Here is a 26,710-nt window from a genome sequence, read left to right on the forward strand (position 1 = left end):
TACCTACTAACTGTCTACAAAAGATTCTCTTCGGACATCTATCTCCCTTTGTTAACCATGGAGTTAATACAGTGCTTTATTTATTTAGTTTTTTATTGCTTACTTCTTGGCATGAACACTTGAAAAACTTACTACTATGCTCTATTTTTTTTAAATTTATTGATATCATTTTAACTTTGCTGGAATTCCACTCGTCCATGCGCTTTGTAGCTGCACGATGATTGGTTATCTAGCTTTCATATATCAACTTTAAAATACCTAAATTTTGTAAATGGGGTCTAGAATTCCAATCGTCTATGCGCTTAGTAGCTGCAAAACGTGTTGTAACCTTACTCTTTTTTACTATTCATATTATCTTTTTTTTTTGTATCATTAATTCTCTAAATTTATTTGTCAACTTTTAAAATGTGTAAATGGGGGCTAAATTTCTAACTGTCTATGCGCTCTGTAGCTGCAAGACGTCCTGTAATCTAGCTCCTATCTGTTATAATTTTTGATTGATCTTAATTGAAAACGAGGAACTAGAATCCCAACCGTCCATGCGCTCTGTAGCTGCAAGACGTACTGGGATATTTATTAATTATACAGCGCCCTTGAGGTGATTTTCACAAAAATGGCGCTGTATAAATTATCCAACTATATATATATAGTTCACTAATATGGTCTTTCCATTTTAAGTTTTGGTCTATGTATAAACCGAGATATTCAATTTTATCTGTTGTATCAATTTCGAATGCGGGGAAAGAATTAAACTGTTCTGTTTATTCCAAATGCATACCAAAAAGTCTTCATTTGAATTTTTCTGGTTTATTGGAATTCAAAAACTCAATAACCCCTTATATTCTTTATGGAATCACGAGCCTTTCCATGACTATCCCTTTACAGTGTTTAAAAGTGAAATGAGAATATTCAGTGATTTTTTTATTTGTTGATAGACTGTCAAACGAAGCCAAAAAAATAATTTTTATTTATTGTCGCCCTATGATTTTTTTAATTTACCCCGCCTGTGACGTCACAAATTCTAGTCAGAAAGTTCTGCTGATTGGTGAATTGGCTTCACGGAAACCGGAAATCTATCACAGTACTCTTATCGTTGATTGATTTTCAAGAACTTTTGGGACGTAGTTCATTTTTACTGATAATGTTTTAGAGTAACTTCGCCATACAATTCAATGCTCTAATTTTATCCTATCCTGTTTCCCGTAGCACTGAACTTCCTCATTTTAAACAAATCGTGCAAAATATGTGCAGTAAATTAGTAAAAGGGCGATTCATTTTTAATATAATTTGGAACAATGAAATTATTGTCTTACGATGAATATGGTAGAGATTATTTTATTTTGCTTTTTGATTCGGCTATTGTGATTTTAATCATAATAATTTAACATTTCTAAAAGAAATTATGAGAAAACATTTCACATATGGAAACAATTGCAAACTGAAATTCTTTCGTTCTTCTTCTTCGTTTTTTCATGGCCTTTTCACATCTCAACTCGGGTGTTCTGGCCAGTGTCGAGTATTTTTGATTTTTTTTTACATATATACAGATGTGTTAGTAATATAATATGTACAGGTTAGTATGTTAGTATTTAATATAATATATACATATAATAATTAAACATATTTACAGCTTTACACCATTTACAACTAGATATTTACATAGGATTTTAAATACACGTTTATTGGGTGGGGACAGGAGAGTTAGAATATGAATAGGGAATGGGATATTAATATCAGAGAGGTCGGATAGGAAATCAGGATGACAATCATTTATGGGACATCCAAAAAAAATATGGTTTAAATCTTCCTCATCTAAACTGAAATTCTTTGAAGACCTAAACTTTATTTTTATGCGTCATACTTCTTATGTGTTGAATTTATGTAAAGTATGTGGCATTATAAATTTTGTTTTGACATTTTTCAATTCTCGCCAAATATATTTTGTTTTTACGGGCAACACATTTGTTAATTTGTTTCGGCGGTAAAATTGACAGTTCACTAAAACAGCACAAAAATTGTAACATACTCTGACATGACATTTTTAATCCAGCATTTTCGTTAATTTTAACGATTAATCAACATATTTTACTTAAACTAACACGCAACTTCGTAATTAATTTACGTATTTTATAAAGTATCAGCTAACCATGTGTGTTTAATCCGACTAGAGCATACAAAATGACAGAAATAGCTCAAACGGATTCTACTGAATTTTCTCAAGATAAAGAAGATTCTGTTAGTTCTCCGTACAATGCATCAGAAAATTTAAAGAGCAGTGATAGTGAAGGTGATATTTTTACGAAGAGAACAGTTTCCAAGTCAAAAAAGACACGTTTTGTTGGTAGTGATGACGAATCTGATGCATCAAACGTCGAAGACAAGATTAGGAAAAATTCCAACGACAGCTCTTCTAATTTACAAGATAAATTAAATGACAGCGGTAGTGAAGATGAAATATTTTCTAAATCTAAAACAATTACCAAATCCAAAGTTCGCAACTTTGTTGAAAGTGAAAACGATTCGGAAACGTCCATAAAAGATGATGGTCAAAAAGAAAATGAAGATTTATTTCGATCTGATGATTCTTCAAAGAAAAGTGCTAAATCTTCTCCTATCAAAAAGAAGAAAAGAATTATACGCCAATCTAACAGTGATTCTGGAGATACGGAGAGTGATTACGAGGAAAATGTTGTTCAGTCCAGTAGGATCAAAGATAAAATGGCGAAATTCACTGAAAAGTTTAAGAAAAGATTTACAAAATCCAAAACGTCTCCAAATAAAGACGACAAATCTGACAAGATGCCCGATGTGGTGACCGCACACAAGTCAACTATTTCTAATTTGTACGATTCGGAAAGTTCCGGAGATGACGAGGAAAGAAAATCAAACAGTGAAGATGAGAAATGTAGTCAAAGTGATGGAGAAACTAGAGGTTGTGTGTCTCTAGGAAGTATTAAGAAGACAGTTTTAAAAGATAGCAAACCTAAAGTACAAAGGGTACGTAAATCTTTAAAAATACCATAAAAATATATTTGAATTTATTTAACAATGTTTTGAGTACGTGCTAATGTTTGCAGACAGGCTGGATTTCCTCCAACGAAAGCCAATAACAGGTCATAAGCCCTGTAAATGCCTAGACTTCCGTATTTTCTTCTCCAAATGTTTTTCCTCTCTTACAACAAATTTAAATCTTTAATAATGTTTTATAGTTGTTATATATTATAAGATTACTGTCTCCAAAAACAAATATAAACATCAATAAAGCGCCCAGCTCGTTCCCAGTGAACGAAGAAACTAGCAGATTAAAAACGAAAAAATTACAAATGTCTTTCTATTTAATCTATTTTCCATAGTTTATAAAAATAATAATATAATTTGGCTTGTTATAGCAAAATAAGACTTCAATCAAACTGAATTTGATCAAAGAAATTTCAGGTTTCTGGGCCCCAAAATATTCAATATGTTACCCGAAAATTGCAAAACCATGACCTGAATTTAATTAAGTAAATTTGTGATAAAATAGTTACAGGATTTAGGTAGAGAAAAATCGGACAACTCACTAAAAAACATTCTAAAATAATAATAAATGGTTTATATATTATCTAACTTGTAATAAATTAAATAGTAGGTAAATTAATAGTAGGTCATGTTATTGTTTACTTTTGCATAAAAATGTCTGCCTTAAAACAGGTTGTACCTAGTTACGCAGACTAGACATAATCCAGAGAAATCTATTACCTAAGTTTGTATGTAGTAGATACAGAAATTGTAATTGAATAAACCATGATTATAATTTTTTTTTTTTTTAATAAAAGAGTGTATGCTATGTAGATTTATGTGACATCGTAGCCACACAAAGGTGAATAATAATTTGACGCTTTATAGATGTCGGCTAAACAAGCCATGGAGCAGATGCACAAAATCAAAAGTGAGTCAAGTCGGATGCTCAGAGAAAAGGATGTCTCCCTTCCTTACCACCGACCCAAGCAAGTTTCTCTCAAGGATATTCTGGCCAAGAAAAATATATCTCTCGTTCCTGGAAACAAGAGAATGGGATTCAAAATGAATGAAGACCAGCTTAAAATATATGAGTAAGTTACGTTACGATACGAAACATATTTAGGTTCCTATCCATACAGGTGAAAAATATGTGTTTATCTGTACTAAACGAAGGGGGAATGGCCCCTGCGAAGATATTTGATATTTGTGGGTACTTTTTCTAATATGATGTGTTTCAATAGTTAGAAGATATTGCAATAACCCCGCCAATGTACAAAAACATAAGTAAAATAAAGTAGAACCTCGATAATCCGGACTAATTGGGGATGAGGGTAATCTGGATAACCGAAAAGCCAGATAATAGAAAAAATATGGAATCAAGAGGAGGATGAGAAATATACATATCTACATTTTATTGTGAATGTTTTTATTACAATATGTACACATACGTATTATGTGAATATAAAACTTTAATTCAAAATTATTGACAATTAAAACAATCAATGATTGATTTTTCTTAAAATTAGCTTTCCTTTCAGAAGCTGCCAAATCATGTATATTTGTTATACATATAAATTGTCTTGAGTTACATTCTTTCTGTCTCTCATGCAATTTCATGGCGACATCTAAACACTGGAAAGCAGAACCAAAAAAGCTTTTCCCTATGTATTTCCAGTTCTCTAATACCATGTCGCCCTTTGAATCTTTCGAGCCAACCCGAACCTGTCTCAAAATTTGTAACTCTAATAATTTTTTGGCACGAAATTCAGCATGTTTAACGTTGTAAAAAAATATTTTGTGGACTTAGGCGGAATAACATATACTTACTGTCATTTCAAACCTAATGATAGGCTTCATGATGAAGTTGATAAATATGTTATACTCAAATCATTTAAAGTGTAAATAGAAGCTAAAATTACATCTTCTGGTATACTCATTAGCTACAAGAAATGTATGCGTATTTATTGTACAATGCCCTTGAGGTGATTTTCACAAAAATGGTATTTTCAAAACCATCCGAAATTATCATTATTATCAATTCTCTTTGTATCTTTTCAGACAGCAATTAAAAGAACGTGAAAAGGACATGTTGGAATTGTGTAAGAGTGAAAGTGAATCAGATGAAGCTGAGGGGGGAAATAATGCAGAACTAATAACAAACGGAGATAGTAAATCTCAAGAAATAGTTACTCTGACAAAATCTCCCCAAGATCCTAGAACATCAAATGAAATGCCTATTCAAATTTTAAATGCTTGTAAAAATTTATTGAGCGCTCTTGACAAAGAAGACAAATCCAATAAAGAAGAAACCACTATTGCTATTGACGGAACTGACAAATTAGAGTCTTCCGATGTTGTGTTATCATATGATACTGAAGAAAACATTGACGACGATTTAATAAAAATGGCTAATGAAACCCAAGACACAAATTTATTTACCGAGACAGGAGAAGACACGGAAATGATGGAAGTTCCCACCATTCTTTCGAGCAATGTTAATAATACTAAAATCGGCAACTTAGAACCTGGTTTTGTAAAATCACCTTCAGCTGGTCAAGAATTCGAAACTGATAAGGCTCAAGGGAGTCTAGAAATAGACACTGAAAATAGTTACAGTGAAATCGATTATGTGAATGGTAATAGTAATAAACAATGTCCGTCTAATGAAACAATCTCCAGATCTAACTTCCTAGGTGTTAATTTCAAAACTCAATCTGAAGGTAAATATCATTTACGCTTATCCCATTTTGTATTATAGCAATTTTTGCTTAAATAAGAACAATCTGCTATTGATTTTTATCTGTATTCCTGTGCCATCATATATTTCAGACACTTCTGAACCTTCGACCTCTGTACAACACATTTCGTGCAGTGTTCCCCTTCCTACTAAAAAACCTAAATTAACCGGATCCCCTGGTTGTTTCATCGATTTAATTTCCGGAGAGGTGCAATCTGGGGTAGAAATGTTGAAGAAGAAATATCTCATCCACGCAGCAATGAAAACTCCGGAAGAAATTGAGAGGGAAAAGGAACGCAGGTCAGATATTATTATATTGTTTTATTACTGAATAACTCTTGCAATAGAGCTCGAGCTCTTATTTCGCCCACCACACGTTGAGAATAAAAAGTTTTCTAGAGCCCGCAATTTTTTTAACCTACCGTCTGTTGCGCGTCTTAAAAACCACTATTGCAATTATTATTTTTAAACGTGCCATATCCTAGTTCATACTTACATTTTAAATAAGAGCAATTAAAATGCATTTTTAATCATATTTAGAAGTATTTTAATTGACATATTACTACAGAGATGAAGAACATTTAAGAGAAGGTAATATAGAAGTCTAGGCATCTACAGGGCTTATGACCTGTCAATTATTATTATTATGGATAACTTATATAGCGCCATTTTCGTAATAAAATACCTCAAGGGCGCTTTACATGGTGATTCTATTGTTAAGTTAATTTAATTGAAGCTTTTAAATTTGTAATTTAATTCAAATAATTTATTTTGTTGTCACGTGCTACGGATTTATTCAAATGATTTAGAGAACAAGTGGGTTTTAAGTTTTTTCCGAAACATCACTTCACTTTCACAGCCTCGCACCTCTGCAATGGCTGGTTTAAGTGGACACTTTACACACTGTGTAACATTCACCATTCTTCCTATATTTGAACATCTATATTCCTTCAATTCTTTCATCTGTTGATGTTTGTGAAGTTAATAGATGTTCAAATATAGCCAGAATGGTGAATGTTACACAGTGTGTAAAGTGGCCACTTAAACCAGCCATTGACAGGTCATAAGCCCTGTAGATGCCTAGACTTCTATATTACCTTCTCTTAAATGTTCTTCATCTCTGTTGTAATATGTTAATATTAACAGCTCCCCAGGGAGTTGAATCCAGTCCTTGTCTACAAAAATTTGGACAAACTCAAAATATTGTTGTATTTTAATTGAAATTAAAAAAAAGCATTTTAAAACATATCTAATGTAAAGGATGAATCTGTTGTTTGTTAATGTCATCAAGTTTTACAAAAACTTAATAGAACTTGATTGTTACAAACACGACACACGGGCTAAAAAAGCCGTGACAAATAAAACAAAAATGGGGAAGGAAAAATAATTTAATGAGTTTTAGTTTGAAAAATCGGGAATATATAATTTTCCGCCTTTTTTAAAAATCAGCCATCCCCCTCATAGACCGCCTCAACGCCCTCCAACTTTTTTTGGGCCTTCTACCGCCCCCCTGAAGGCCTTCAGTGCCCACTTTGAGAAAGACTGCCTTAGAGGAACATCTCTTAAATCTAAGCTCTTTATAAAAATCTTTAAAAATGCACGCTTCTTCCGTAATCATTTCTTCTTTAACTGATTTGATTAAATATTTGTTTACAGAATCCACCCAGGATCTTCTCTTCTCAAATTAAAGCGTGATCTAGAAGACAAAATGACCGATCAGCGGACGCTGGAATGGACCAAGAGATTAGAAGAAATGGCGTTAAAAAAGAAAGAAGAAAACGATAATCTTTCAGATTGTGAAGAATTGTTAGAAAAAGAAGAATTTGAAAACTGTGGTAAAGAAGGTGATGTGGAAAATAAAGAAGATGATGATGAAAAAGATAGTGAATCAGAGGGAGAATCGGAACCAGAAGAAAATGATGTGTTGTTGACAAAACCGACAAAAGCAAAAGATCCATGTGCTTTTATTGATGAAGAAGCAGAAGTTGAAGAAGATGATGATGCCGGCTCTGCTGATGAAGATGAAGACAGTAGCAGCGATGATTCTGGAGATGATTTAGAACAACCCACTCAAGAAAAGAAAACTCTCACTAGAATTATCAAACCGGCTGACTCAGATAGCTCTGACGATGAAAGTATAAATAAAAATGATGAAGCAGTAAATGTTGCCTTATTAATTAGACCTGACGCCAATGAAGCAGATGTCTCTAGCACTCCAATGAAAAAAGATAGGGCACTCAAACCAACACAGTCTGAAGACTTGTTCGAAAGTGAAGATATTCCGAAGAATGATTCATATTCATTAGATTGTGAGTTCTATATACAGAACTTTATATTTTTTATATTTTTTGGACAATTTTCTGGTGATTTAAATCTATGTCTTTGCCTTGCAGGGGAAGATGATATGCCTCTTGGACAAAAGCCAGCACTGCCCAATACCACTCCATTATCACTAAAAAAGAGTGATCATTCATTTAGTGAACCGAGTTGTAATGTCCCAGGCAGATCCGACCTGTCTAGTCTCGTTTCTCCCATCATTAAACTGACAGCTGTACAAAGAATGTCCTCTGGAAATGTTTGTATAATCTTTATGTTATGTTATAATCAACAAATTCTTGGATACCCAAATTGCAGTGTATCATAATCGTTTGATACATCTAGACAAGATGACCAGCCTTACTCTTCAAATTTAGTCCGGTGACAGCGAAATATTACAGCTTACCCACCACGTACCTTAGGTCTCCTTGCCGGAGCTCACATACAAAAACGACATTACGCTTGGGTGTATATTTATTACAAGTTGAATAAAATACAGAATTAGGTTAGAAAGCCCGAGAGTGACTGAACTACTCCATGTCTGAACTGAACTCCACTAACTACTCATGGTACCCAAAGGTGCTTCAGCTTTTAGTTTGCGTTATTTAAAACATTTAAGTTTTGTAAGTGAAAATTCTTGATGGAAGCTCGTTGTAATTTATTATAGAAATAAAAGACAAGTGATACTTTAATCCACAAATTTGGAATATCCAGTAACTGGTTTCATCGCTTCCGGGACATCTTCGAGACTGGTATCTTTACTAAGAAACTCAATGTATTTATACAAAACAGAGGTAAGGATAGAGGGTACAAAATTATATTAAAGTAAATTTAGTTAAATTATTTTTGTCTTAAGGATCATTAAGAAAGTGTTTCGAGTTAACTAATGAGTTGATGTAATGATATTTTTATAAGTTTCAGTATTGTACATGACTTTTTACCTTTTGTTTTTTGAAAATCATAATGGACACAAATCAAACTCACGAAGGATGGGACAATCAAAAATAATATATATATATATATATATGTATCTATATATATATATATATATATATATATATACAACACTTAAACTCATTAAAATATCATTATATCAACCCATTAGTTAACCCGAAACACTTTGTTAATGATCCTTAAGACGAAATAATTTAACATAATTTACTTTCATATAATTTTGAATCCTCTATCATTACCTCTGTTTTGTATAGAATTTGAATTGAATTTTGACATTGAATTCCTTAATAAAGATACCAGTCTCGAAGATGTCGCGAAAGTGTTGAAACCGGTCACTGGATATTCCAAATTTGTGGATTAAAGTATCACTCTTCTTCTTCTATAATAAATTTTATAGTAGTTGTCCATAGTTTTACTTCCAGGTGGGGAATTAAGGTTTCTTCAATTTCCCTTACTAACAGCAGTTTGACATCCGTGCCAGATAATCAGTATTTTGGATGTTTTGATTATTTTGTTGTTTACGTATTGGAAATGCATGATTCACCTTTTCCTTAAGACGGTAGTATGTCGGGTGACAGTGGACATTACTTTTCAGACGAGTCCCACAAATTAAATAAAAACTGAATGTGATTAAATTGATTGGACCTGATCAATTTGCCGAAATGCTTACAAAACTTTAAATATTTAAGTGAAAATCACCCTTTTTAAATTATTATTTACTGCCAAATTGTCGAGAATTAAACCGATAACCTCAGGCATGGTAGGCAAAAGCTCACCCTGGTAAACCTCAAGGCGAACTTATCTTCTCTTCTTTTCTTTTTTCTGGATTTTACCTGAATGTAGCTGATTCAAACTGTTGCCGTCGTCCGTAATAGGGAAATATCACATACTATGATTACTGATAAAAATATGTGAAATAGATTTTTTTAAATTACTGGAATTTGAAAAATCAATATGGATATGGTTATTATGTATCTTTTTTGGGTGATACCGTGTATGTTGGATTTGATCCGACGTTTCGGCTACCATTGCAGGAGCCATCTTCAGGGAAAACCTGCAATGGTAGCCGAAACGTCGGATCAAATCCAACATACACGGTATCACCCAAAAAAGATACATAATATTGATAACAGTGACCGTGAAAACCTTCGCACCTAATTATGGATATGGTTGTTGGGAAAAATGTTTTCTTGTGTGATTTTTTAAATTAAATTTATAACAAATACGCCTACACAAAAATGTGACATGATTGATCGTGATATCAAATTTGTGAAATATACGGTGGTCTATTTAAACGGACACAAACAATGGTAAAAAAATTAACCGAATCGTGACGTTTTAGAGGCGTGCCCGATGAATGCAATAAAGCATTTTTGCGGGAATCAAAAAAAAAATTTACTCGCAATTATTTTAAAGACCCTTATTAATTCATAACTGTAAAAAAAAACTTATATTCGGGCTATATTTTACATGCGAAAAACTATTCTTCATTTGATATATTGGATATATGGATTTATAAAGTACCTTAAATACAAAACCGGTATTTCTTATGTATCTACTCTCACTGCCTCTACCTTCCATGGAATCATTTCTCTACAATACCGCAGAGTGTGTGCGGACCAACTACTGCTTTACAAAATTGTGACAGGAATGGTTGACTGTACAGAGCTGCTTGGTTTAATAACAATACATGTGCCAGCCAGGATTTGTAGACGGTACCACCTGTTTCATGTACCAACAAGTAAAACATCGTATGTTAAAAATGCTTTTTTTCGTAGGACTTTTTCAATGTACAATACAAAATTGTAAAATATAGATTATACAAACATCACTCTGTCAGATTTAAAATTTACACTAAAAATGTATTATGTAACTTAGTAGACATTATAATAATAAATATGTACATCTCCCCCCCCCCCTCCTTATCCTCTCTTCAAGCATTTTTGTCCTTATCCCGCCCAATTTACAGTAACTTAATGTTCTTAAAATATTTAAAAAATCTTTGATTATTGAGTACTTGAAAATAACATTTTTATATGTATAAATTGTATGTATTTATTTGATATGTAATATATATATTCTTTACTAACTTTGTATACTATGTGGAAATCTGTTATTAGTTCTGAGTTTATACACTATATCTGTTTGTTTACTAAAAATATGTATGTAGAACTGTTGATTTCCCTAATAAAATAAAAATAAAAATAAAATAAGGCAATTATATATATCTAGAATAATTATGTTTGTGAAAGCAAATTATTCTACCAAATCCCAAAAGGAACACTTCCACACTACCAGAAGTCAAACTAAAGGATGGGTCATGGGGTCTACCACAAATTCTGAATTCGGGCAAAGAAATTTCAGGTTTCTGGGCCCCAAAATATTCAATATGTTACTTGAACATTACAAAACCATGACCCGAATTCTATCTAACAAATTTGTAATAAAATGGTTACTGGATTTAGGTAGAGAAAAATCGGAAAACTTACTAAAAAACCTTCTAAAATAATAAATGGTATATACATTTTATAACTTTATAATAAATTAATTAGTATGTCGTCATGTGATTGTTTATTTTCGCATAAAAATGTCTGCCTTAAAACAGGTTGTACCTAGTTAGGCAGACTAGAGATAATCCAGAAAAATCTATTACCTAAGTGTGTATGTAGTAGATAAAGAAATTGTAATTTTTGTTAATAAATCATTATTATTATTATTATTATTACGCCCGTAAATAGACACTTTGAAGTTATATCAGAATCAAAAATCAAAATGTACTAAGTTTATATTTCTTCACAGGCATCTGTTGACCAAACCCCATCCCCTCGACTAACTCCGTCATCTCCGAAATACAAGTCTCCACATGAAGCTGATAAATTTGCAAATCTGCAGAAGAAACTCCTGTTTGAATCGGATACTTCAGAAACTATACAGGTAAGTCCAAAGAGTTATTATTAAAGTTACTTTTAAGTTAAAGTTACCAACAAAAACGAATAAGAAAATAAAAGAGAATAAAAATTATAAATAATGCAGAAATAGAATAGATGATCAAGATACGCTTTTGGTGTACCAACGCAAATGTATATAGATTGAATAATACTTTTCAGGACACCCAAGAACTGGAGAACCTATGTTCGGGTAAGTTTCCAAGCCAGGATTTGCAAACAGCATCATGTAAGCCAACTGACATTACCATGTCCGCAATATTTCACAATGCAACGCCTACTGTTGACGGTGAAATGTCCCAAAACACAGAGAATGAACTCATGGAGTTGTGCACTGGAAAGTTTGCAGGAATTAATGATAATGAAGACCGAGCCGTACCCAATGAACCAGCAAACGAAAAGGTAATACTATAATATTTATCAATATTTTTTTGTATGTATGTTAATCGGGGGAGGCGAAATTAGCAGTTCACAATACCGGTACCAACCCAAATGTATGGAAGCAAAGTATGGAATTGAAAAAACAAGGAAAGTAGGTTAAATTATTATAAATGTGACCCCTCAGGTGAATGTATGTTAAAACTATTTACAATAGGTGCCCAAATATTAAAATCCATACAGTATGCAAGGCTGTGACAAGCATTATCGACAAATTAAAGAAGAGGGTGCTGCGTTGGTTTGGATACATTGAGCGAATGGACAGCGAAAAACTGTCTAAAAAGATTTACATTGCGAATGTTACTGAATATAAATGACTTGGATTTAATAATATGGACATGTAAAAAGTCGGCATGAAAATATCCACTATGTTCAGGACATAGACTTCAAACCACAATTCTGGGAAAACCAGTTTCATAATTTAAAATATAAATCTAAAACCAAATGCGTAAGCCTTATACACATTCTCGCTAAAGGATTTGAACTCCAACCGTCTATTTACTTAAATCCTTTTCTAGAATAAGACGCATGTAATTACTTAAAAACACATTCAAAATAACATAACAACTTTGGACAAAATTGTGGTTTGAAGACTTTATCTTAACCGCAGTTTGATCGCGCCACTCACCAGATAGCAGGTGGGCACTCAAATTGCAGTTTCGCTACTTTGCGACTTTTGTGGTTGTTATTTTCCATATACATATAAAAAAAAGACTTGAGGCCTTTGAGATGTGGTGCTACAGAAAAATATTAGGAATTTCCTGGAGAACCATATCACTAATGATGAGGTTCTCAGCAAAATCGTAGAAGGAAGGCACCTAATCAAAACTATCTTAGAGAGGCGAGCCCGATGGATCGGCCGCATCATACGCCATGAGGGTCTCCTGCATGATATAATAGAGGGAATGGCTCAGGGAACAAATCACAGAGGGCGCCCCCAACAGGAATATTTGGAGCAAGTGTGCGAGGATTTAAATGCGCCTCATATACCGAGTTGAAGAGGGCTGCAGAGAATAGAGACCAATCGAGGACGAGATGCAGGTCTTTGCTGCAAACCAATCCCCAAGATTGAAACTGCAAAGAAGAAATTGCCACTGAACCCCAATAAAAAATTAATGCAATTACGTACCTTGCACTGGGATTCTGCCAACCTTAATGCTCGAACTTCTCTCGCAGTAGGCTCTATGAGATATTTTGTTGTGTACTATGAACTTGTGTTCTTTTTTTATTTTCGTGTTGCCGCAGTGCGGTGGATTGAATAACGTTATCAAATTTTTATTATAGCGAAAACTTAAGTAACTTTAAAGGAATCGCGCGAGAATGCAATGTCACTTGCACTGGCGTTGACAGTTCTGGAGTTATTGGGCCGGAGAGAAAAAGGACGGTACCCACAGTAGAATAATTTCAACATTTCCACTAGGGCTCAGTAGGTAGTTAATAAATTTAACACGCAACCTACATAGCATAGTAAAATGTGGCGCATCCAGTCGATTTGTATGAATGTAAAGGATACGAGGTCTGTATGGAAAGACAGAGTGATTTGATTTTTTATCATTTCTGCCTACCCCTGTGCTGAAACGGCATGACATTGGCTACTGTTACCTGCTAAAACATTCTCAGTCAATCGACCCTCTGGGCTTTTGTTATGAAAATACCTAAAATAACAGTTTTTAAATTAATTGTCTTTACTACATCTTAAACTGTCTTTTACAGGAAGATTCTGAGAATATATCTCTTGTTTGGTCAGAAGCTCAGAATACGGAAACAATTGAAAATGCAATTTCAATTACCACAACTTTTGAAAAACTTGAAAAATTACCAGAAATGCCGAATTTTGAAGTGTCCAAAGATCAGTGTGCAACTCTTGATAATGCAAGGTTCAAAGATAAATCAATCACTTCTTTCTTCAAATCGGATAGCAAAGAATCGAATATTGAAATTAAACCCAGTGATGGAAGCAAACAGATGTTGTCTTCAGTTAATGTGGCAAGTGTCAGGAAGAAGTTTACGATACTAACTAGTTCTGAAGAGGATAATGTAGAAAATGAAAATGTTAGTCTGAAAAAGAAAGTTCTTAAATCGAGGAAGGAGAGAGAAAAGAAAAGAAAACAAATAAAAATATCTGGTAAGTATTTAAAAATCATATCTGCCAACTCTGTCCTTTACTTGATTCATCCTTATAGCACCTTTTTACCTACATATTTATTTAAACACTTTATATACAGTTTATTGCCTAAGGGCAATTTCTTCCTACGTACCCAAACTATGATTTTGAGAAAATAAGTAGTACATATAAACATATTGTAGGTACAGTAAAACCCCTAAATTACGTTTTTTAGGGGACTGAACGAAAAAAATATATATAGAGGAAAAATTTCAATGGAGGGTAGTGAAAAAAATTATTTCAGCTGATATTTTTTTTATTAAAAAATTTGTTGAGTAATGTTTGAACCATTTTTTTATTGCAACTTTTCGAATACCATATTCATAAATGATAAATGTCTGTAAAACACAATAAACCATCTTTAAAATAACAATGTTCATAAAACAGAATAAACTGTTTGTAAAATTACAACTAAAAAAACATGAAAATGTTGATTATCAATTTGACTTATGAACTAGTTGGTATAATGATAGAGACTAACTTCAGACTCTTTTGCTGTATAAAAAAACACAAGAATAGCGGCAGTAAATGTTCGCAAAACATACAATTAAATAAATATGTACAATTAAAATATTAGAAATTAAATATAAACATACTTACGTAGTGTTTAAAACTGTTTTAACATTTTTTAATTTCCTAATTAATTTATTAAGTAGTAATTTCTTTGTATATTCTCACATAATTTTTTTTTTAAGCATATATGTCAGTGTCCTTGGGACGGGTAACCCCAGTGAAGTGACACTATTTTTACTATTTATAATGTAAAAAAAAATTAATTCATTAATGACTAGCTTCAGATCTAATCCAATCGACCTTGTCGGGAACCGAACTCGAGACTCAATGCACGGTAGAAAAGGCACTAACCACTGATATAACAATACAATAACAATAATAATTAAAAATATATATTTATTGATACTTTGATCATGTTTTAAGATGATGAAGAGTCTGAAGAAGAGGATCAAGGCTCCGAGAAATCATTTGAAGATGAAGAGGAAACTGACCGTCTTGTAGACTATGACTCTGAAGAAAATGAGGTAATTTTGTATATTCAGTCCAACTTGATAACAACAGATAAGCAAAAACTCTTCAATCATTGAAAAACGTGTTTTTTCAAATAAGAATCCAAGTAATAAAATCCAAACAAGCGGCTAACTTAGGACTGATACCGCTGGGCGTCAGGATCAGATTGTCACACGTTGTAAGTGTCTAAGTACCTAATTGATGTTTTCACCGACACCCACAACGTTGAAATAGTATCACATATTTGGTTGAAATTGTGTGTAAAAAATCCAAGCTTTGTGAACTCAGTAAATACCAGCTCGGTACCACATACAATCAGTACAATTCACCATTTCTTTTGTAGTTTATGTATGATATCCCTGTTTAGGGAGTTTTTATAGTTTTTTTAATGATCTATGGTCAATGTTTGATAAATATTACGAGTGGGTGATGTCAGATCAGTTAAAAACTAATCCTTGAATTATAAACATGTCTACTACCAAGAGGTAGTAGACATGTTGTCATAAGACAGAGACATAAGATTGTAGACATAAGATTGTCCATGCGATGATATTTCTTCACAGAGTATAGAACATCTGTTATTTCAGTGCCCATTTTTCAGTTTGCAACGCCATAATCTTGAAGCAGAATGCAGGAAAGATGGAATATCCTTAACAGATATCCACACTGTAGTCAAAAGTAGTTATCACGCGCCATTGTTCTTGAACTTTGCAACAATGGTGATTGGACTCAAAAAGGTAATAAACCAAAATCAGTGATCGAACATCCCATTTCCAAGATAAACAAAAACGTTTTTTTTTTTTCCGAGTACCTTAGCCTTGTACATGACACGTAAGGCTACTAAATACAGGGGTCCAAATATATATTTAAAAAAAAAAAAAAAAACTACCAATAGGAAATATCTCAATTTGTGAAAAAGTAGCAATTATTTGTGAAATAGAATGTGACGGGAAAAATGACAGAATGCTTAAAAAGTTTTCTCTGATTGTGGAAAAATAAGAATGTATGTTTATCTGCATTTGGAATTTAGAAAGTGGTATGTTTGTAAGCATTTATTATAACTTTCCTTAACTTTTTTACTTTTAAATTATTTGTATGAATTATACATATATTTATTTACTTAGTAACTATATGCAAGGGTGATTGTATTTAAAAACACCTTTCTCTTGTATAAAGAGTAATGCTTATAATGTGTGAATTCAATCGGTTCCATCTTCCTCGTAATAACCAAGTTTGGCTGTATTTGATTCCAACTTAATGACAGTTTGGCTCCGATCAGAATACCTTAGTACGTAGAAGTCCGTACTTAATCATTTTATATATCGATCGCAATGTCCCCCTAATATATAAATGTATTTCAATTGTTAAATGAATATGTTTTAATTCTTTCAGATTGTTGTGGAAAATGAAATGCAAGAAAAACCCAAGAAAAAGAAAATGGCTTCTGAGTTTTTCGATCAAGAAGCTGAACTCACTTCAGAGGACGAGTGGAGAGCTTCAGGAGATGAAGATGAGAGAGGAATGGATCGAATGGAGAGAGAAGAGGGAGATGCTGATCAGTTTGATCAACATGCAATGAAAAAGCAATTAGAAAGAATTCACTTGTAAGTAATTTTATTCATCATTATTTCCGCACCAAGTGGCGCCAGAGCTCTGCATCGGTACTCCAATGAGGAAGTTTGGTGCTTTTTCTTCATTTGTTAATAGACTATAAAACTAAGCCAACATTTTTTTATATTTATGTATCGTATTATCATCACTATGATTTTTTTAAATTTTGTAATTCTTTAATTACTCCTCGCCTGATGTCACTAGTTCTCTTCGGTGAGTTATCCTGATTGGTGGGTTGGCTTCCCGGAAACCGGAAATCTATGACAACACTATCATCAGTTGATTTAGAAGAACTTGTGATGTTATTTACAGTTGTTCACTTTTATTAATAATCATTTTTATTAATTTTCACACATTTTAGAGGAACTTCGCCGTACAATTAAATGCTCTAATTTTTACCGCATGTAAGAAAACATTTTTATTATAATTTCCCGTAGCACTGAACTTCCTCGTTAAAAATTTATACATGTGTAATTGTATTGACAAATATGTCGTCGTTGTGCCGGCAATATCTTTTTTTTTTTACATTTTTTTTATTGATAACTAAAAGGAAAATGTGTAATTTTATTTTGAAAAAATATTTGAGGGTATTTTGTTAAAAAAAAATTGTGTTATAGTAATGAGAAATCAAAAATAATGTTAAAAATTAAAAATCATCTACATTTTTTTTTTTGAACTTACTAATAAAATAAAATATATATTTTTAAAATATACATTTTTCAAACAGTATGTTGAATTTTAATTTTATTTTATTGGTTCTACAATATACATAAGAGGTAAAACAGAATATTAAAAAAATAAAGAATAATTACATAGCAGTTAAATACATATTAACAATAAAAATATTAAACAAAAAATACAAGAAATGTTTATGAACTTTTTGCTCCTATAATAAATAGACAGGTATAATATTTTTGTGTAATATAAGAAAAAGAAAAGAAAATATTCTGTTAAAGATTAGAAAGTACTTTTATATTTTAAAGTAATTAAAAAAGGAAATAAAAGAATATAAAAAAAACATTAAAATATTCCAAATATTAAAGGGCAACAAAAAATATCATAGAAAAAAAGAGTTAATATCTTTAATTTGAATCCAGGATAGTGAGTATTTTTTAAAAGAAGGAAAATTTTGAATGTTATGGATCAATGAAATATTATCAGTAAAAAAGAATTAAAAAATTTTGGGCCTATAAAATATGCATGTATCTGTCCTAGCCTCGTTTCACAATAAGGTATTTCTAGCACACATTCCTTCTTTGACTTGATCTATTTGAATTACTTGTAAATACATTTTGGTTCTCAAATATATATTTTTAAAATTGAAAACAATATATTTGTCTTAATTCCAAAAGTTTAGCTTCTTGGAACAATTGGAAAGCATTATTATCAAGATAAATTTTTGAACAGTTTCTAATGGTTTAATATGGTTGTTATTAATTCATAATTATAAATGACGAATTATTTCTCTATTGTTCTTATGGACAATGTAGTAGACCAATCATCTTTTAGCAAAAATCGTGTTAGTTTTTTATTGTTTTTTCTGTAAATTTTAAAATTAGTTTTACATTTCACGCCATGTTTACATAAAGCTCCTTTATTTGAATTTTCAGACGCCAAATTTTAGATGATGATAAAAGAGAGGTTCAGATGCTGCAAGAAATGTTACTGGAAGATGATATGGAAGGCGGAACAAGAGAGAGGAAGTTTAAGTGGAAAAATATTGGTAATTAAAAAAAAAAATTTCAAATATATATTTATTTTTTTATTTTGTCTTTAAATAGTACAAACATAATTAATGAATGTCCTAATATTAACTTATATCTAATTATTATTAAAACATATTATTAACATTTTTCAAACGATATACATACACTTAAAAAGAAAACTTCTATAAAGCTAACACGAATAAGATTACTTTTTAAAACTTATCTGCTAAACACATGTTTTTTTAATTGACATTTAAATGAAATAATATTTTTTTGCTCTCTTATTTCCAATAGTATTTCCTTATAATATAACTGTACAGCTCGGTGCATCAATGAGTTCTGTGTACTTGTTTCCCTATGAAATGGTAGTCTTACTTTATGTTTATTTCTTGTTTTATATACGTGTTCACATTGATTAGAAAAAACCTTTTGAGTTAACTCTTTTGAGGTATAACCATTAATCATTTTGTGAACAAAAAACATTACATTAAAATATATTAGTTGACGTACTGTCAATATTTATATGAGAGTTGCATAAGTTTTTACTTTGCTTATAATGTACAAGGTTTATATTTACTTCAAATTAATAGTTATTTATTTGTTTACTTAAAAAAACAATGTTCTATTAAATTTACTTCAATGAAAAATTTTATTTAATTAATATGTTTGTAAATATTGGTTATTGCAGTTTGTCAAAATAAAGTACAATGGAATGAGAAATGAGTTAATAAAGTTTATTTTTATTTTTATGTACTACCAAACTAAGTCAATAAAAAAAAAGGGTTTTTATGTATCGTATATCTGCACTGTGATTTTTTAAAGTTTTGTAATTACTCCGCCCGTAATGTTGCAAGTTCTAGTCAGTGAGTTCTGCTGATTGCTGAGTTGGCCTCCTAGGAACCGGAAATCCATGACAACGCTCTATCATTGGTTGATTTGGAAGAACCTGTGACGTAGTTCATTTTTTTAAAGAAATGTTTTGCATTCTTATGAATATCCCAAATATTTCAATTTTGGGGCCATTTTCATTGAGTTATAAATACCTTACTATTGGAAAATGGGAATCAAGCTGGGGTAGAGTGGGATTCAAACCTCGGACCTCTTATCCGCGAGTCCGCAACGCCAGCCACAGGACCACAACCTGAATTTTTCATACATTTTAGAGAAATTTCGCCATACAATTAAATGCTCTAATTTTTACCACATGTAAGAAAACTTTTTTGTATCCGATTTCCCATAGCACTGAACTTCTCATTGAGAGCACTGGTAAATGTAATTGATTAAACCAATTTTGTTTTTCCCCTGGGCACTGACAGAGCCTAAGCGGAAGAATTTGCTTGATTTTCTTTCATTACTTTATTAAATTTCCTTTCAGATAATAGTGTGGAAGCTGGTGCGGCTGCTTTGGATGATGATCTGGATGGTGGATTGGATGATCTACAGTCAGAAGAGCAATGGCGGAAACAGAGGCATGAACGTGAGACCTTTCTCAGACAACTTATGGTAATATTATTTACTAAACTTTAGTGCAAAGTTTATGTGGGTTTATTACTACATCGCAATTACTTCCTGCCTACCAAAATATCTAAAAAATAAACGTTAAGTGCCGAGCATAACAAATAATATAAAACTAATAAAAATGGATAGTGGAGTTAGGTAGAAGTAAGACAGATTGTCTCATTCGCCCAAACCAATATTGAATCAACTGCTCCACAAATGTATAGCTTATGTTATGTTTTTGTTCTTGCAATGTGCGTTTTGTAATATAAATAATATAGATGTACGTAAATTAATTATAAACATAAATATGTAGTGCTTAAAACTGTCTGAACATTTCATTCTTCTTTGTTTATTCTTAAAAGTAAAAGTATTTTTTAATAGTATATTTTTAAGTGTCCTCGGCACGGGTAACCCCAGTGAGGTATTAATCATAGTTTATAATGGAGAAAAATATAAATAAATAATTATAAATTATTATTTATATCACTACAGAGATGGGTAGAATTTTTGTTTCAAGATTATGGATATTCGAGCGTTTACAGGGCTTATGACCTGTCATAGGTTGGGTTCAAGTGGCCACTTTTATGTAGAATTCTACAACATTCCCCATTCCGCTTATTAGCGAATATCCATATCGGTGACATTTTTGGTTTTTGTATATATGTCATGAAACAAGGAAAGCTTTCGCTAGCGCGTTTGGAGCGCCATCTATGTATTTGATATTGAGGTTAAGTATTAAAGCAAATTACTTTATTTATGTAGCTAAGACTCTATATATATAAATATGTAAATATATATACACATACCAAAAATAATATTGTGTAAATATAAATTAAACTACAAGAAACCATTACGTCATCAGAGAGGACAGAACACCATATGACTCTGTCTTTGCATTCAGATTTTGCTTCCTCTACATTAGTAGATATTATCATGCATGCGCGCCAATTATTCAAGTATTTGTTGCCTTTGGTCATGCCATGTCTTTCTAGGTCTGTCTTGTTTTCTGCATCCATCAACATTTACACTGTAAATTTTTGATCGATTCGATAAATAGTAATGAGTCCCAAATGGGATCATTAGTACCAAACGGGTTAATCAACAAAGAAGTTCAGAATTAGTTCAAATTTTGTGTTGCGACCGGCATCTGGTTTCTAAAATAAAAATTGTTTTTGTAATAGGGAAATATCACATACTACGAATACCAATAAAAAAAATTTGAACAAGTGTAAAAACTGCATTCAATTTTAATTAGTATGAATGTAATATTATTGTCTGTTTTTCCTTTTATATCCTATAAGTTTTTTTTTTTTTTTCTTATATACTCGAGTATTCAAAATTATATAAATTGTAATAAATAAATAACTATAATAGTGTAAGTCACTCTCCAAGCACAAGAATCATAGTCCTTAAAATATAGCTTGATTAAAATGACAGCTGCCAAACTAATGTCATTAGTGATGGGAAATCACCGATCACTGATCATGTACCGATCAAATCGATTTTATCAGTTTTTTCATGCAAACATGAGACTCTGTTTCCGAAAATTGATATAAAAACGCAAAAACAAACTTATAGTGTTTAAGACAATTATTTACTAAAAAAAATAAGACGTTAAATACTTTTTTCATGAACAACAACAGATGAATTATTTTTTATTCGATCGATTTTCATTCCATCCATCTCTAACATTTTTCCAAAATGACGTATCCTTGTAAGAACGTCGTTAATAATTAGGTTTATTTTAGTTTTTTAATGTTTTAAAGCTGATTTCATGTAATTATATTGATTTATATGTCAAGCATTGTATTAAAAAAATAAATCAACATGCTGAATGATTTTTCGTGTGTCAATATAAATCACTCCTTAGACGTTACTACAAAGTCATGTCGTCACTTTTGCTGACAACTGTCATTCTAATCAAGCTATATTTTAAGGACTATAGTCTATTTTTTTGGAGAGTTAAAGTTATAACATTTACTAGATGTATAAAAGTAGATTTGTATATAATTTTTAAAACATACCATTTATGAAATATATTGATTAATAAAAAAAAAATATTTAAAAAAACTTGTTTTGAGTTACTTTGTAATTCAAAATAAAATTACATAATATCAATTGTCAAATAAATCTGATTTGCTTTCTTATTAAGTTTGAAATTATGTACTTCCTACTGTTACTTGCAACACTAAATATGTTCTCAATTTACTTACCCGCAGGAAAAAGAAAACTCACAGGCAAATACTTCTCAGGGAAGTGAGAAAAAGTCGTGTTCATTTTCGAGAAATTCTTTTACAAAGTCATCTTTAGTAAAAATCTCGAAAACTGTTGATGATACGTCTGCTGAAGTTTCCAAAATATCTAACGGGAATTGTGAGAAAGACACGGGTGAAGGAATAATGACCATGAAGAGAATCAATAATGATCTTCCCTTACCAGTGAAAAAGCCGTTTTTAATGCAGGTGAGTTTGCAAATTGAAAAATTATTCCAAGGCTATGATGCCATTTTAATAATATTTTGATTATGTCAAAATTCTTATGGACTCATTCTAGATTTCATAAGGATTAATATTAACTCTCCCTTTCCGGTGATGTGTAGCTAGTACACATTAGATCTAATAACTTTAATATCTCCATTAATATAATAAATGATGGGTTGAGATTTTCGGCATTCCTTCGCTATACATTTACGTATCGATAAAAATGTTTTTTTTATAAAATAATTAATGCTTATTGGGAACATAAAAACAGTTTAGTCAAAAATCGGAGATATCACCAATGCAATAGAAAGTTTACCAATGTGTTGCATGTTGCGTTCTTAGTAAAAGAGTAATCCTAATATATAATTGTATCAAACACTCTTTACGTCTCACTCTCGATAATACGGGTATATTTGGGAGCGAGAGAGTCAATTTTTATGCGTCACACGCGCGAACAGCAAAGTTTCTTATACTTCTCCCTGACGCCTGTTAGCTGCATTAGTATGCGTTAGTAGATGTCCGGCTTTCGTTGGGGGCGGTCCTTTTGCCTGCACTGAGAGTATGAATTAATGTTTTTAGCAATTAGATTAAAAATATCATCACTTTTGACTTCAACTATAAATAATTGAAGCAATTGCCGATGAATATTACACTTTTACCATTTAAAATCTCGCATTTTTTGCATTTGTAGTGACTACACAGCACCGTAACACGCGGAAGTTTTTAGGACAGTAAGGGAAAGGTTAATATTTATATACATTTTTCAACAGAGATGAAGCTGTTGAGAATATAATATGGCATTTACAGAACTGAAAATCTCTTAAATGTCAACGGTTAAATGATCACTTTACACTGTGCAACATTCACCATTCTGCTTAGAGGTTGTTGATTTCCATATTCATTTTTGGCATTTTTATATTTTTTTGAAAATATTGTTGCCGTTCAGTCAAACGTCACTAACCCTAAAAAAGTCGGTTTTGAGTTAAATATGCCATTTAAAGCTTAAAATGAACTCCAGAACTCCTTTAGTTTTATTTATTGTCAATTTCCAGAATAATGCCCGCGGCAGTTTCCTGTCGCGAGGCCAGGCGGCCATGAACAGACTGGCCTTACTGACCAAGAATGGCCCGGCGCCGCAGGACTCCGAGGAGCCGACCAACATGAGCTCCCTCGCCCCGGGAAAGAAGAAGAACTTTGTCTTCGCAACAGTCAGCCCCCCTTGTAACGATTCCCTCAATGAAGAAACTAAGGTTAGAAAGTAGATTTATTTAATAAAAAATAAAAGAAAGAATATTTGCATGATTGTGATTCTCTCAAATATTTCAATTTAGGGCAATTGCAAACATGTAAATAACTTAATTTTTGTTCTTATTTTTTCTTTCTAATTCTTTGCAGTGTCCCCTCTACGAAAGAAGCGAATTCCTTCAAAATATTTGTGAAGAATATAATACGTTCCCTCTTAACGTAAAATTTTTACTCGCCCAGAATGATTTGGATACTTATTTACTTCTGACTAAATTCTTAAGGACAAATAATAAAAATATTTGAATTTGTGAAATATTATTTGCCAAATTTAAATAATAAGTCTAATTGAATGTCCCTCTTTACTTTTGTTTATGTTTACGTTTAATTTAGATGGTAATAATATTTATTGTCACATAACTTTTTCATACTGATTTTAACTACCTCACATTATATTATATTTTTTCGTGGGTATGGGTTTTTTTTGTCGTTTACTGAAGCGTATATTCTTTAAATTTCTTATTCTTGTTTCTAAGAGCCAAAATCACTTGCAAACGAGTGGAGGCGTATAAAAAAAAATAAAAAAATATTTGCAGTATAAATATGCATATCACGCTTAAAGGCTAATTGGGCTAAATACATTTGGTATGAATAAGGAAATAATGATTTCCGAGTTGTCCTAATGATAATGTAATATTCAACCATTTTTAATTATTATTTTTAAAACTCCCATGCATAAAAATTTAATAACAATTATTATAAAAACCAACATAATTATCAAATGGGGAAGTTAGTGGTTTTTTATTTATTTTTATTTGTTTATCGAATATCGAACTAATAAAAAAAAAACTTTTATGTATCGTATTATTATCTCTGTGATTTTTTTAAGTTTTGTAATTTTAAAATTACTCCGCTCGTGACATCACTTGTTGTCGTCCGTGAGTTATCCTGACATATAAAAAGTTAATTTACCAAAACACACAATAGTTTTAATATATCCAAACACATTATTGATAGACTATTCTGAATGGCTGTTCACTAGAACTTATGAAGTTTTAAAGTAGTTATTTTTTTAAAAATAGTATTTTTATAATTTTTTTCATACATTTTTGAGAAACTTCACTTACAACCAAATGTTATATCTTTTACCGCGTGCAAGAAAACATTTTTAAATCCAATATTCCATAGCACTCCTCATTGTGTACTGTATTTTTCACTGCAAAGTATTTTTCATTACAGATGATGAAACGAAAGGCAACTTCCCAAGTTTCAACACCGGTGCTAATAAAGAAAATTAAAATTGCAGAAAAGACGTCAAAATCTTCTCGAAAGAGCTTACTCGATCACCTCGAATGATTACTTATGGTGGTCAAACACATTGAATGTCTTACAAAATAAAATCTCGTACTTACCAAATTCTTTGTGATGTCTGAGGATGGTGATCAACTGACTGTGACTTTTGAGTCTATACGCATAGGCGTGAGAGAAATTAAATTGTGCCCAGGCAGGTGAAGACTACGGTTCTATGTGTAAAATACAACCAGAATCCCAGACAAGTGTTTTTTCTTGATGGCTACTCTCAGATAAAAGTCCACAAGGCGGCCTTCACCAACATTTATCCTCAACACATTTCAATTCTTAACTTTTTTACTTTCCAATGATTTTGGTATATGAACACTATCAAAGTTACCACTAGATTCATTTTTGTGAACTGATCTTGCGTCATGTTAATAAATTATCCCTTGAAGTCGAAACAGGGTGTAGGGTACTTGTGTCTCGGACTCCATTCTACCACAACTTAATTCTCATTTTCTAATAGTTAGTTATTTTTGACTCCTTAAAAATTCCCCCAAAATTGAAATATTTGGGTAAATTATTAGAATGCAAGTATTCATTTTTTTCTTATAATTCGCCGCCATCTTGTGGCAAGGCACATACATTTTTTGGAAACATTTTTATATCTTAACCAATGCTTACACTTTGAGAGTGTCAAAATACTATGACGATTTTTTGTAAATATGGACTCGTGTAAATATTTGTATGATCTAAGTTAAAAGACTGTATGTTGATTAGGTAAAATAAAGTATATTTATAATTCTAACTAAGCCTTTTATTAAATAATGAAGATGTACCATATTTTACCACTTTCTACTATTCTGTCTGCCTCGTGGATTTCATAGTTTCTATATACTGCCATCTGAAGATTGACTAGTTATCTTGCCTTCATGTAAAAAAAAATGATCGAGATACTCCGCAGTTGGTATACCAATGCAGTGCCCTATGCACCATTAGGTGTGAAAATGAAGATGTGCAGACGATAGACAAAATTTTGATTTGACAATCCCAAATCAGGGTCCTACTAGGTCTGAACTTCTCCATGCTATAGCCACATCAAAAAATAATCAAGCTAGTGGACCTGATGAAATCCCTGTAGAAATGATAAAACTTATCCAGGAAGAAAACATTGATCAAATCATTAAACTTTTTAACAAAATTTATGACACAGGAAAAATTCCATTAGAATGGCTCCAGTCAATATTTATCACACTACCTAAAAAATAGCATCCCAAAAAATGAAGTGATTATCGACTCAT

The 26,710-nt window shown here is 31.7% G+C and overlaps 1 protein-coding gene across 1 annotated transcript; it reads left to right on the forward strand.

Annotated features, from left to right (window-relative positions):
* The first annotated feature begins 1,949 nt into the window (after positions 1–1,949).
* Positions 1,950–26,214, forward strand: LOC148284974 (uncharacterized). Its single transcript, XM_088232038.1, has 16 exons — positions 1,950–2,997; positions 3,886–4,091; positions 5,059–5,720; positions 5,830–6,037; positions 7,394–8,046; positions 8,131–8,312; positions 11,807–11,941; positions 12,115–12,354; positions 14,104–14,515; positions 15,491–15,591; positions 16,970–17,181; positions 18,799–18,911; positions 20,270–20,397; positions 22,614–22,856; positions 23,927–24,124; positions 25,356–26,214. Exons 1-16 carry the CDS (start codon positions 2,179–2,181, stop codon positions 25,470–25,472), a joined length of 4,629 nt encoding a protein of 1,542 aa, XP_088088164.1. The 5' UTR covers positions 1,950–2,178; the 3' UTR covers positions 25,473–26,214.
* The last annotated feature ends 496 nt before the right edge of the window (positions 26,215–26,710 follow it).

The sequence above is a fragment of the Micrasema longulum genome, unplaced genomic scaffold (assembly GCF_059751315.1).
Source record: "Micrasema longulum isolate JH-2025_06_02 unplaced genomic scaffold, ASM5975131v1 h1tg000072l, whole genome shotgun sequence".
Lineage (NCBI taxonomy): Eukaryota > Metazoa > Arthropoda > Insecta > Trichoptera > Brachycentridae > Micrasema > Micrasema longulum.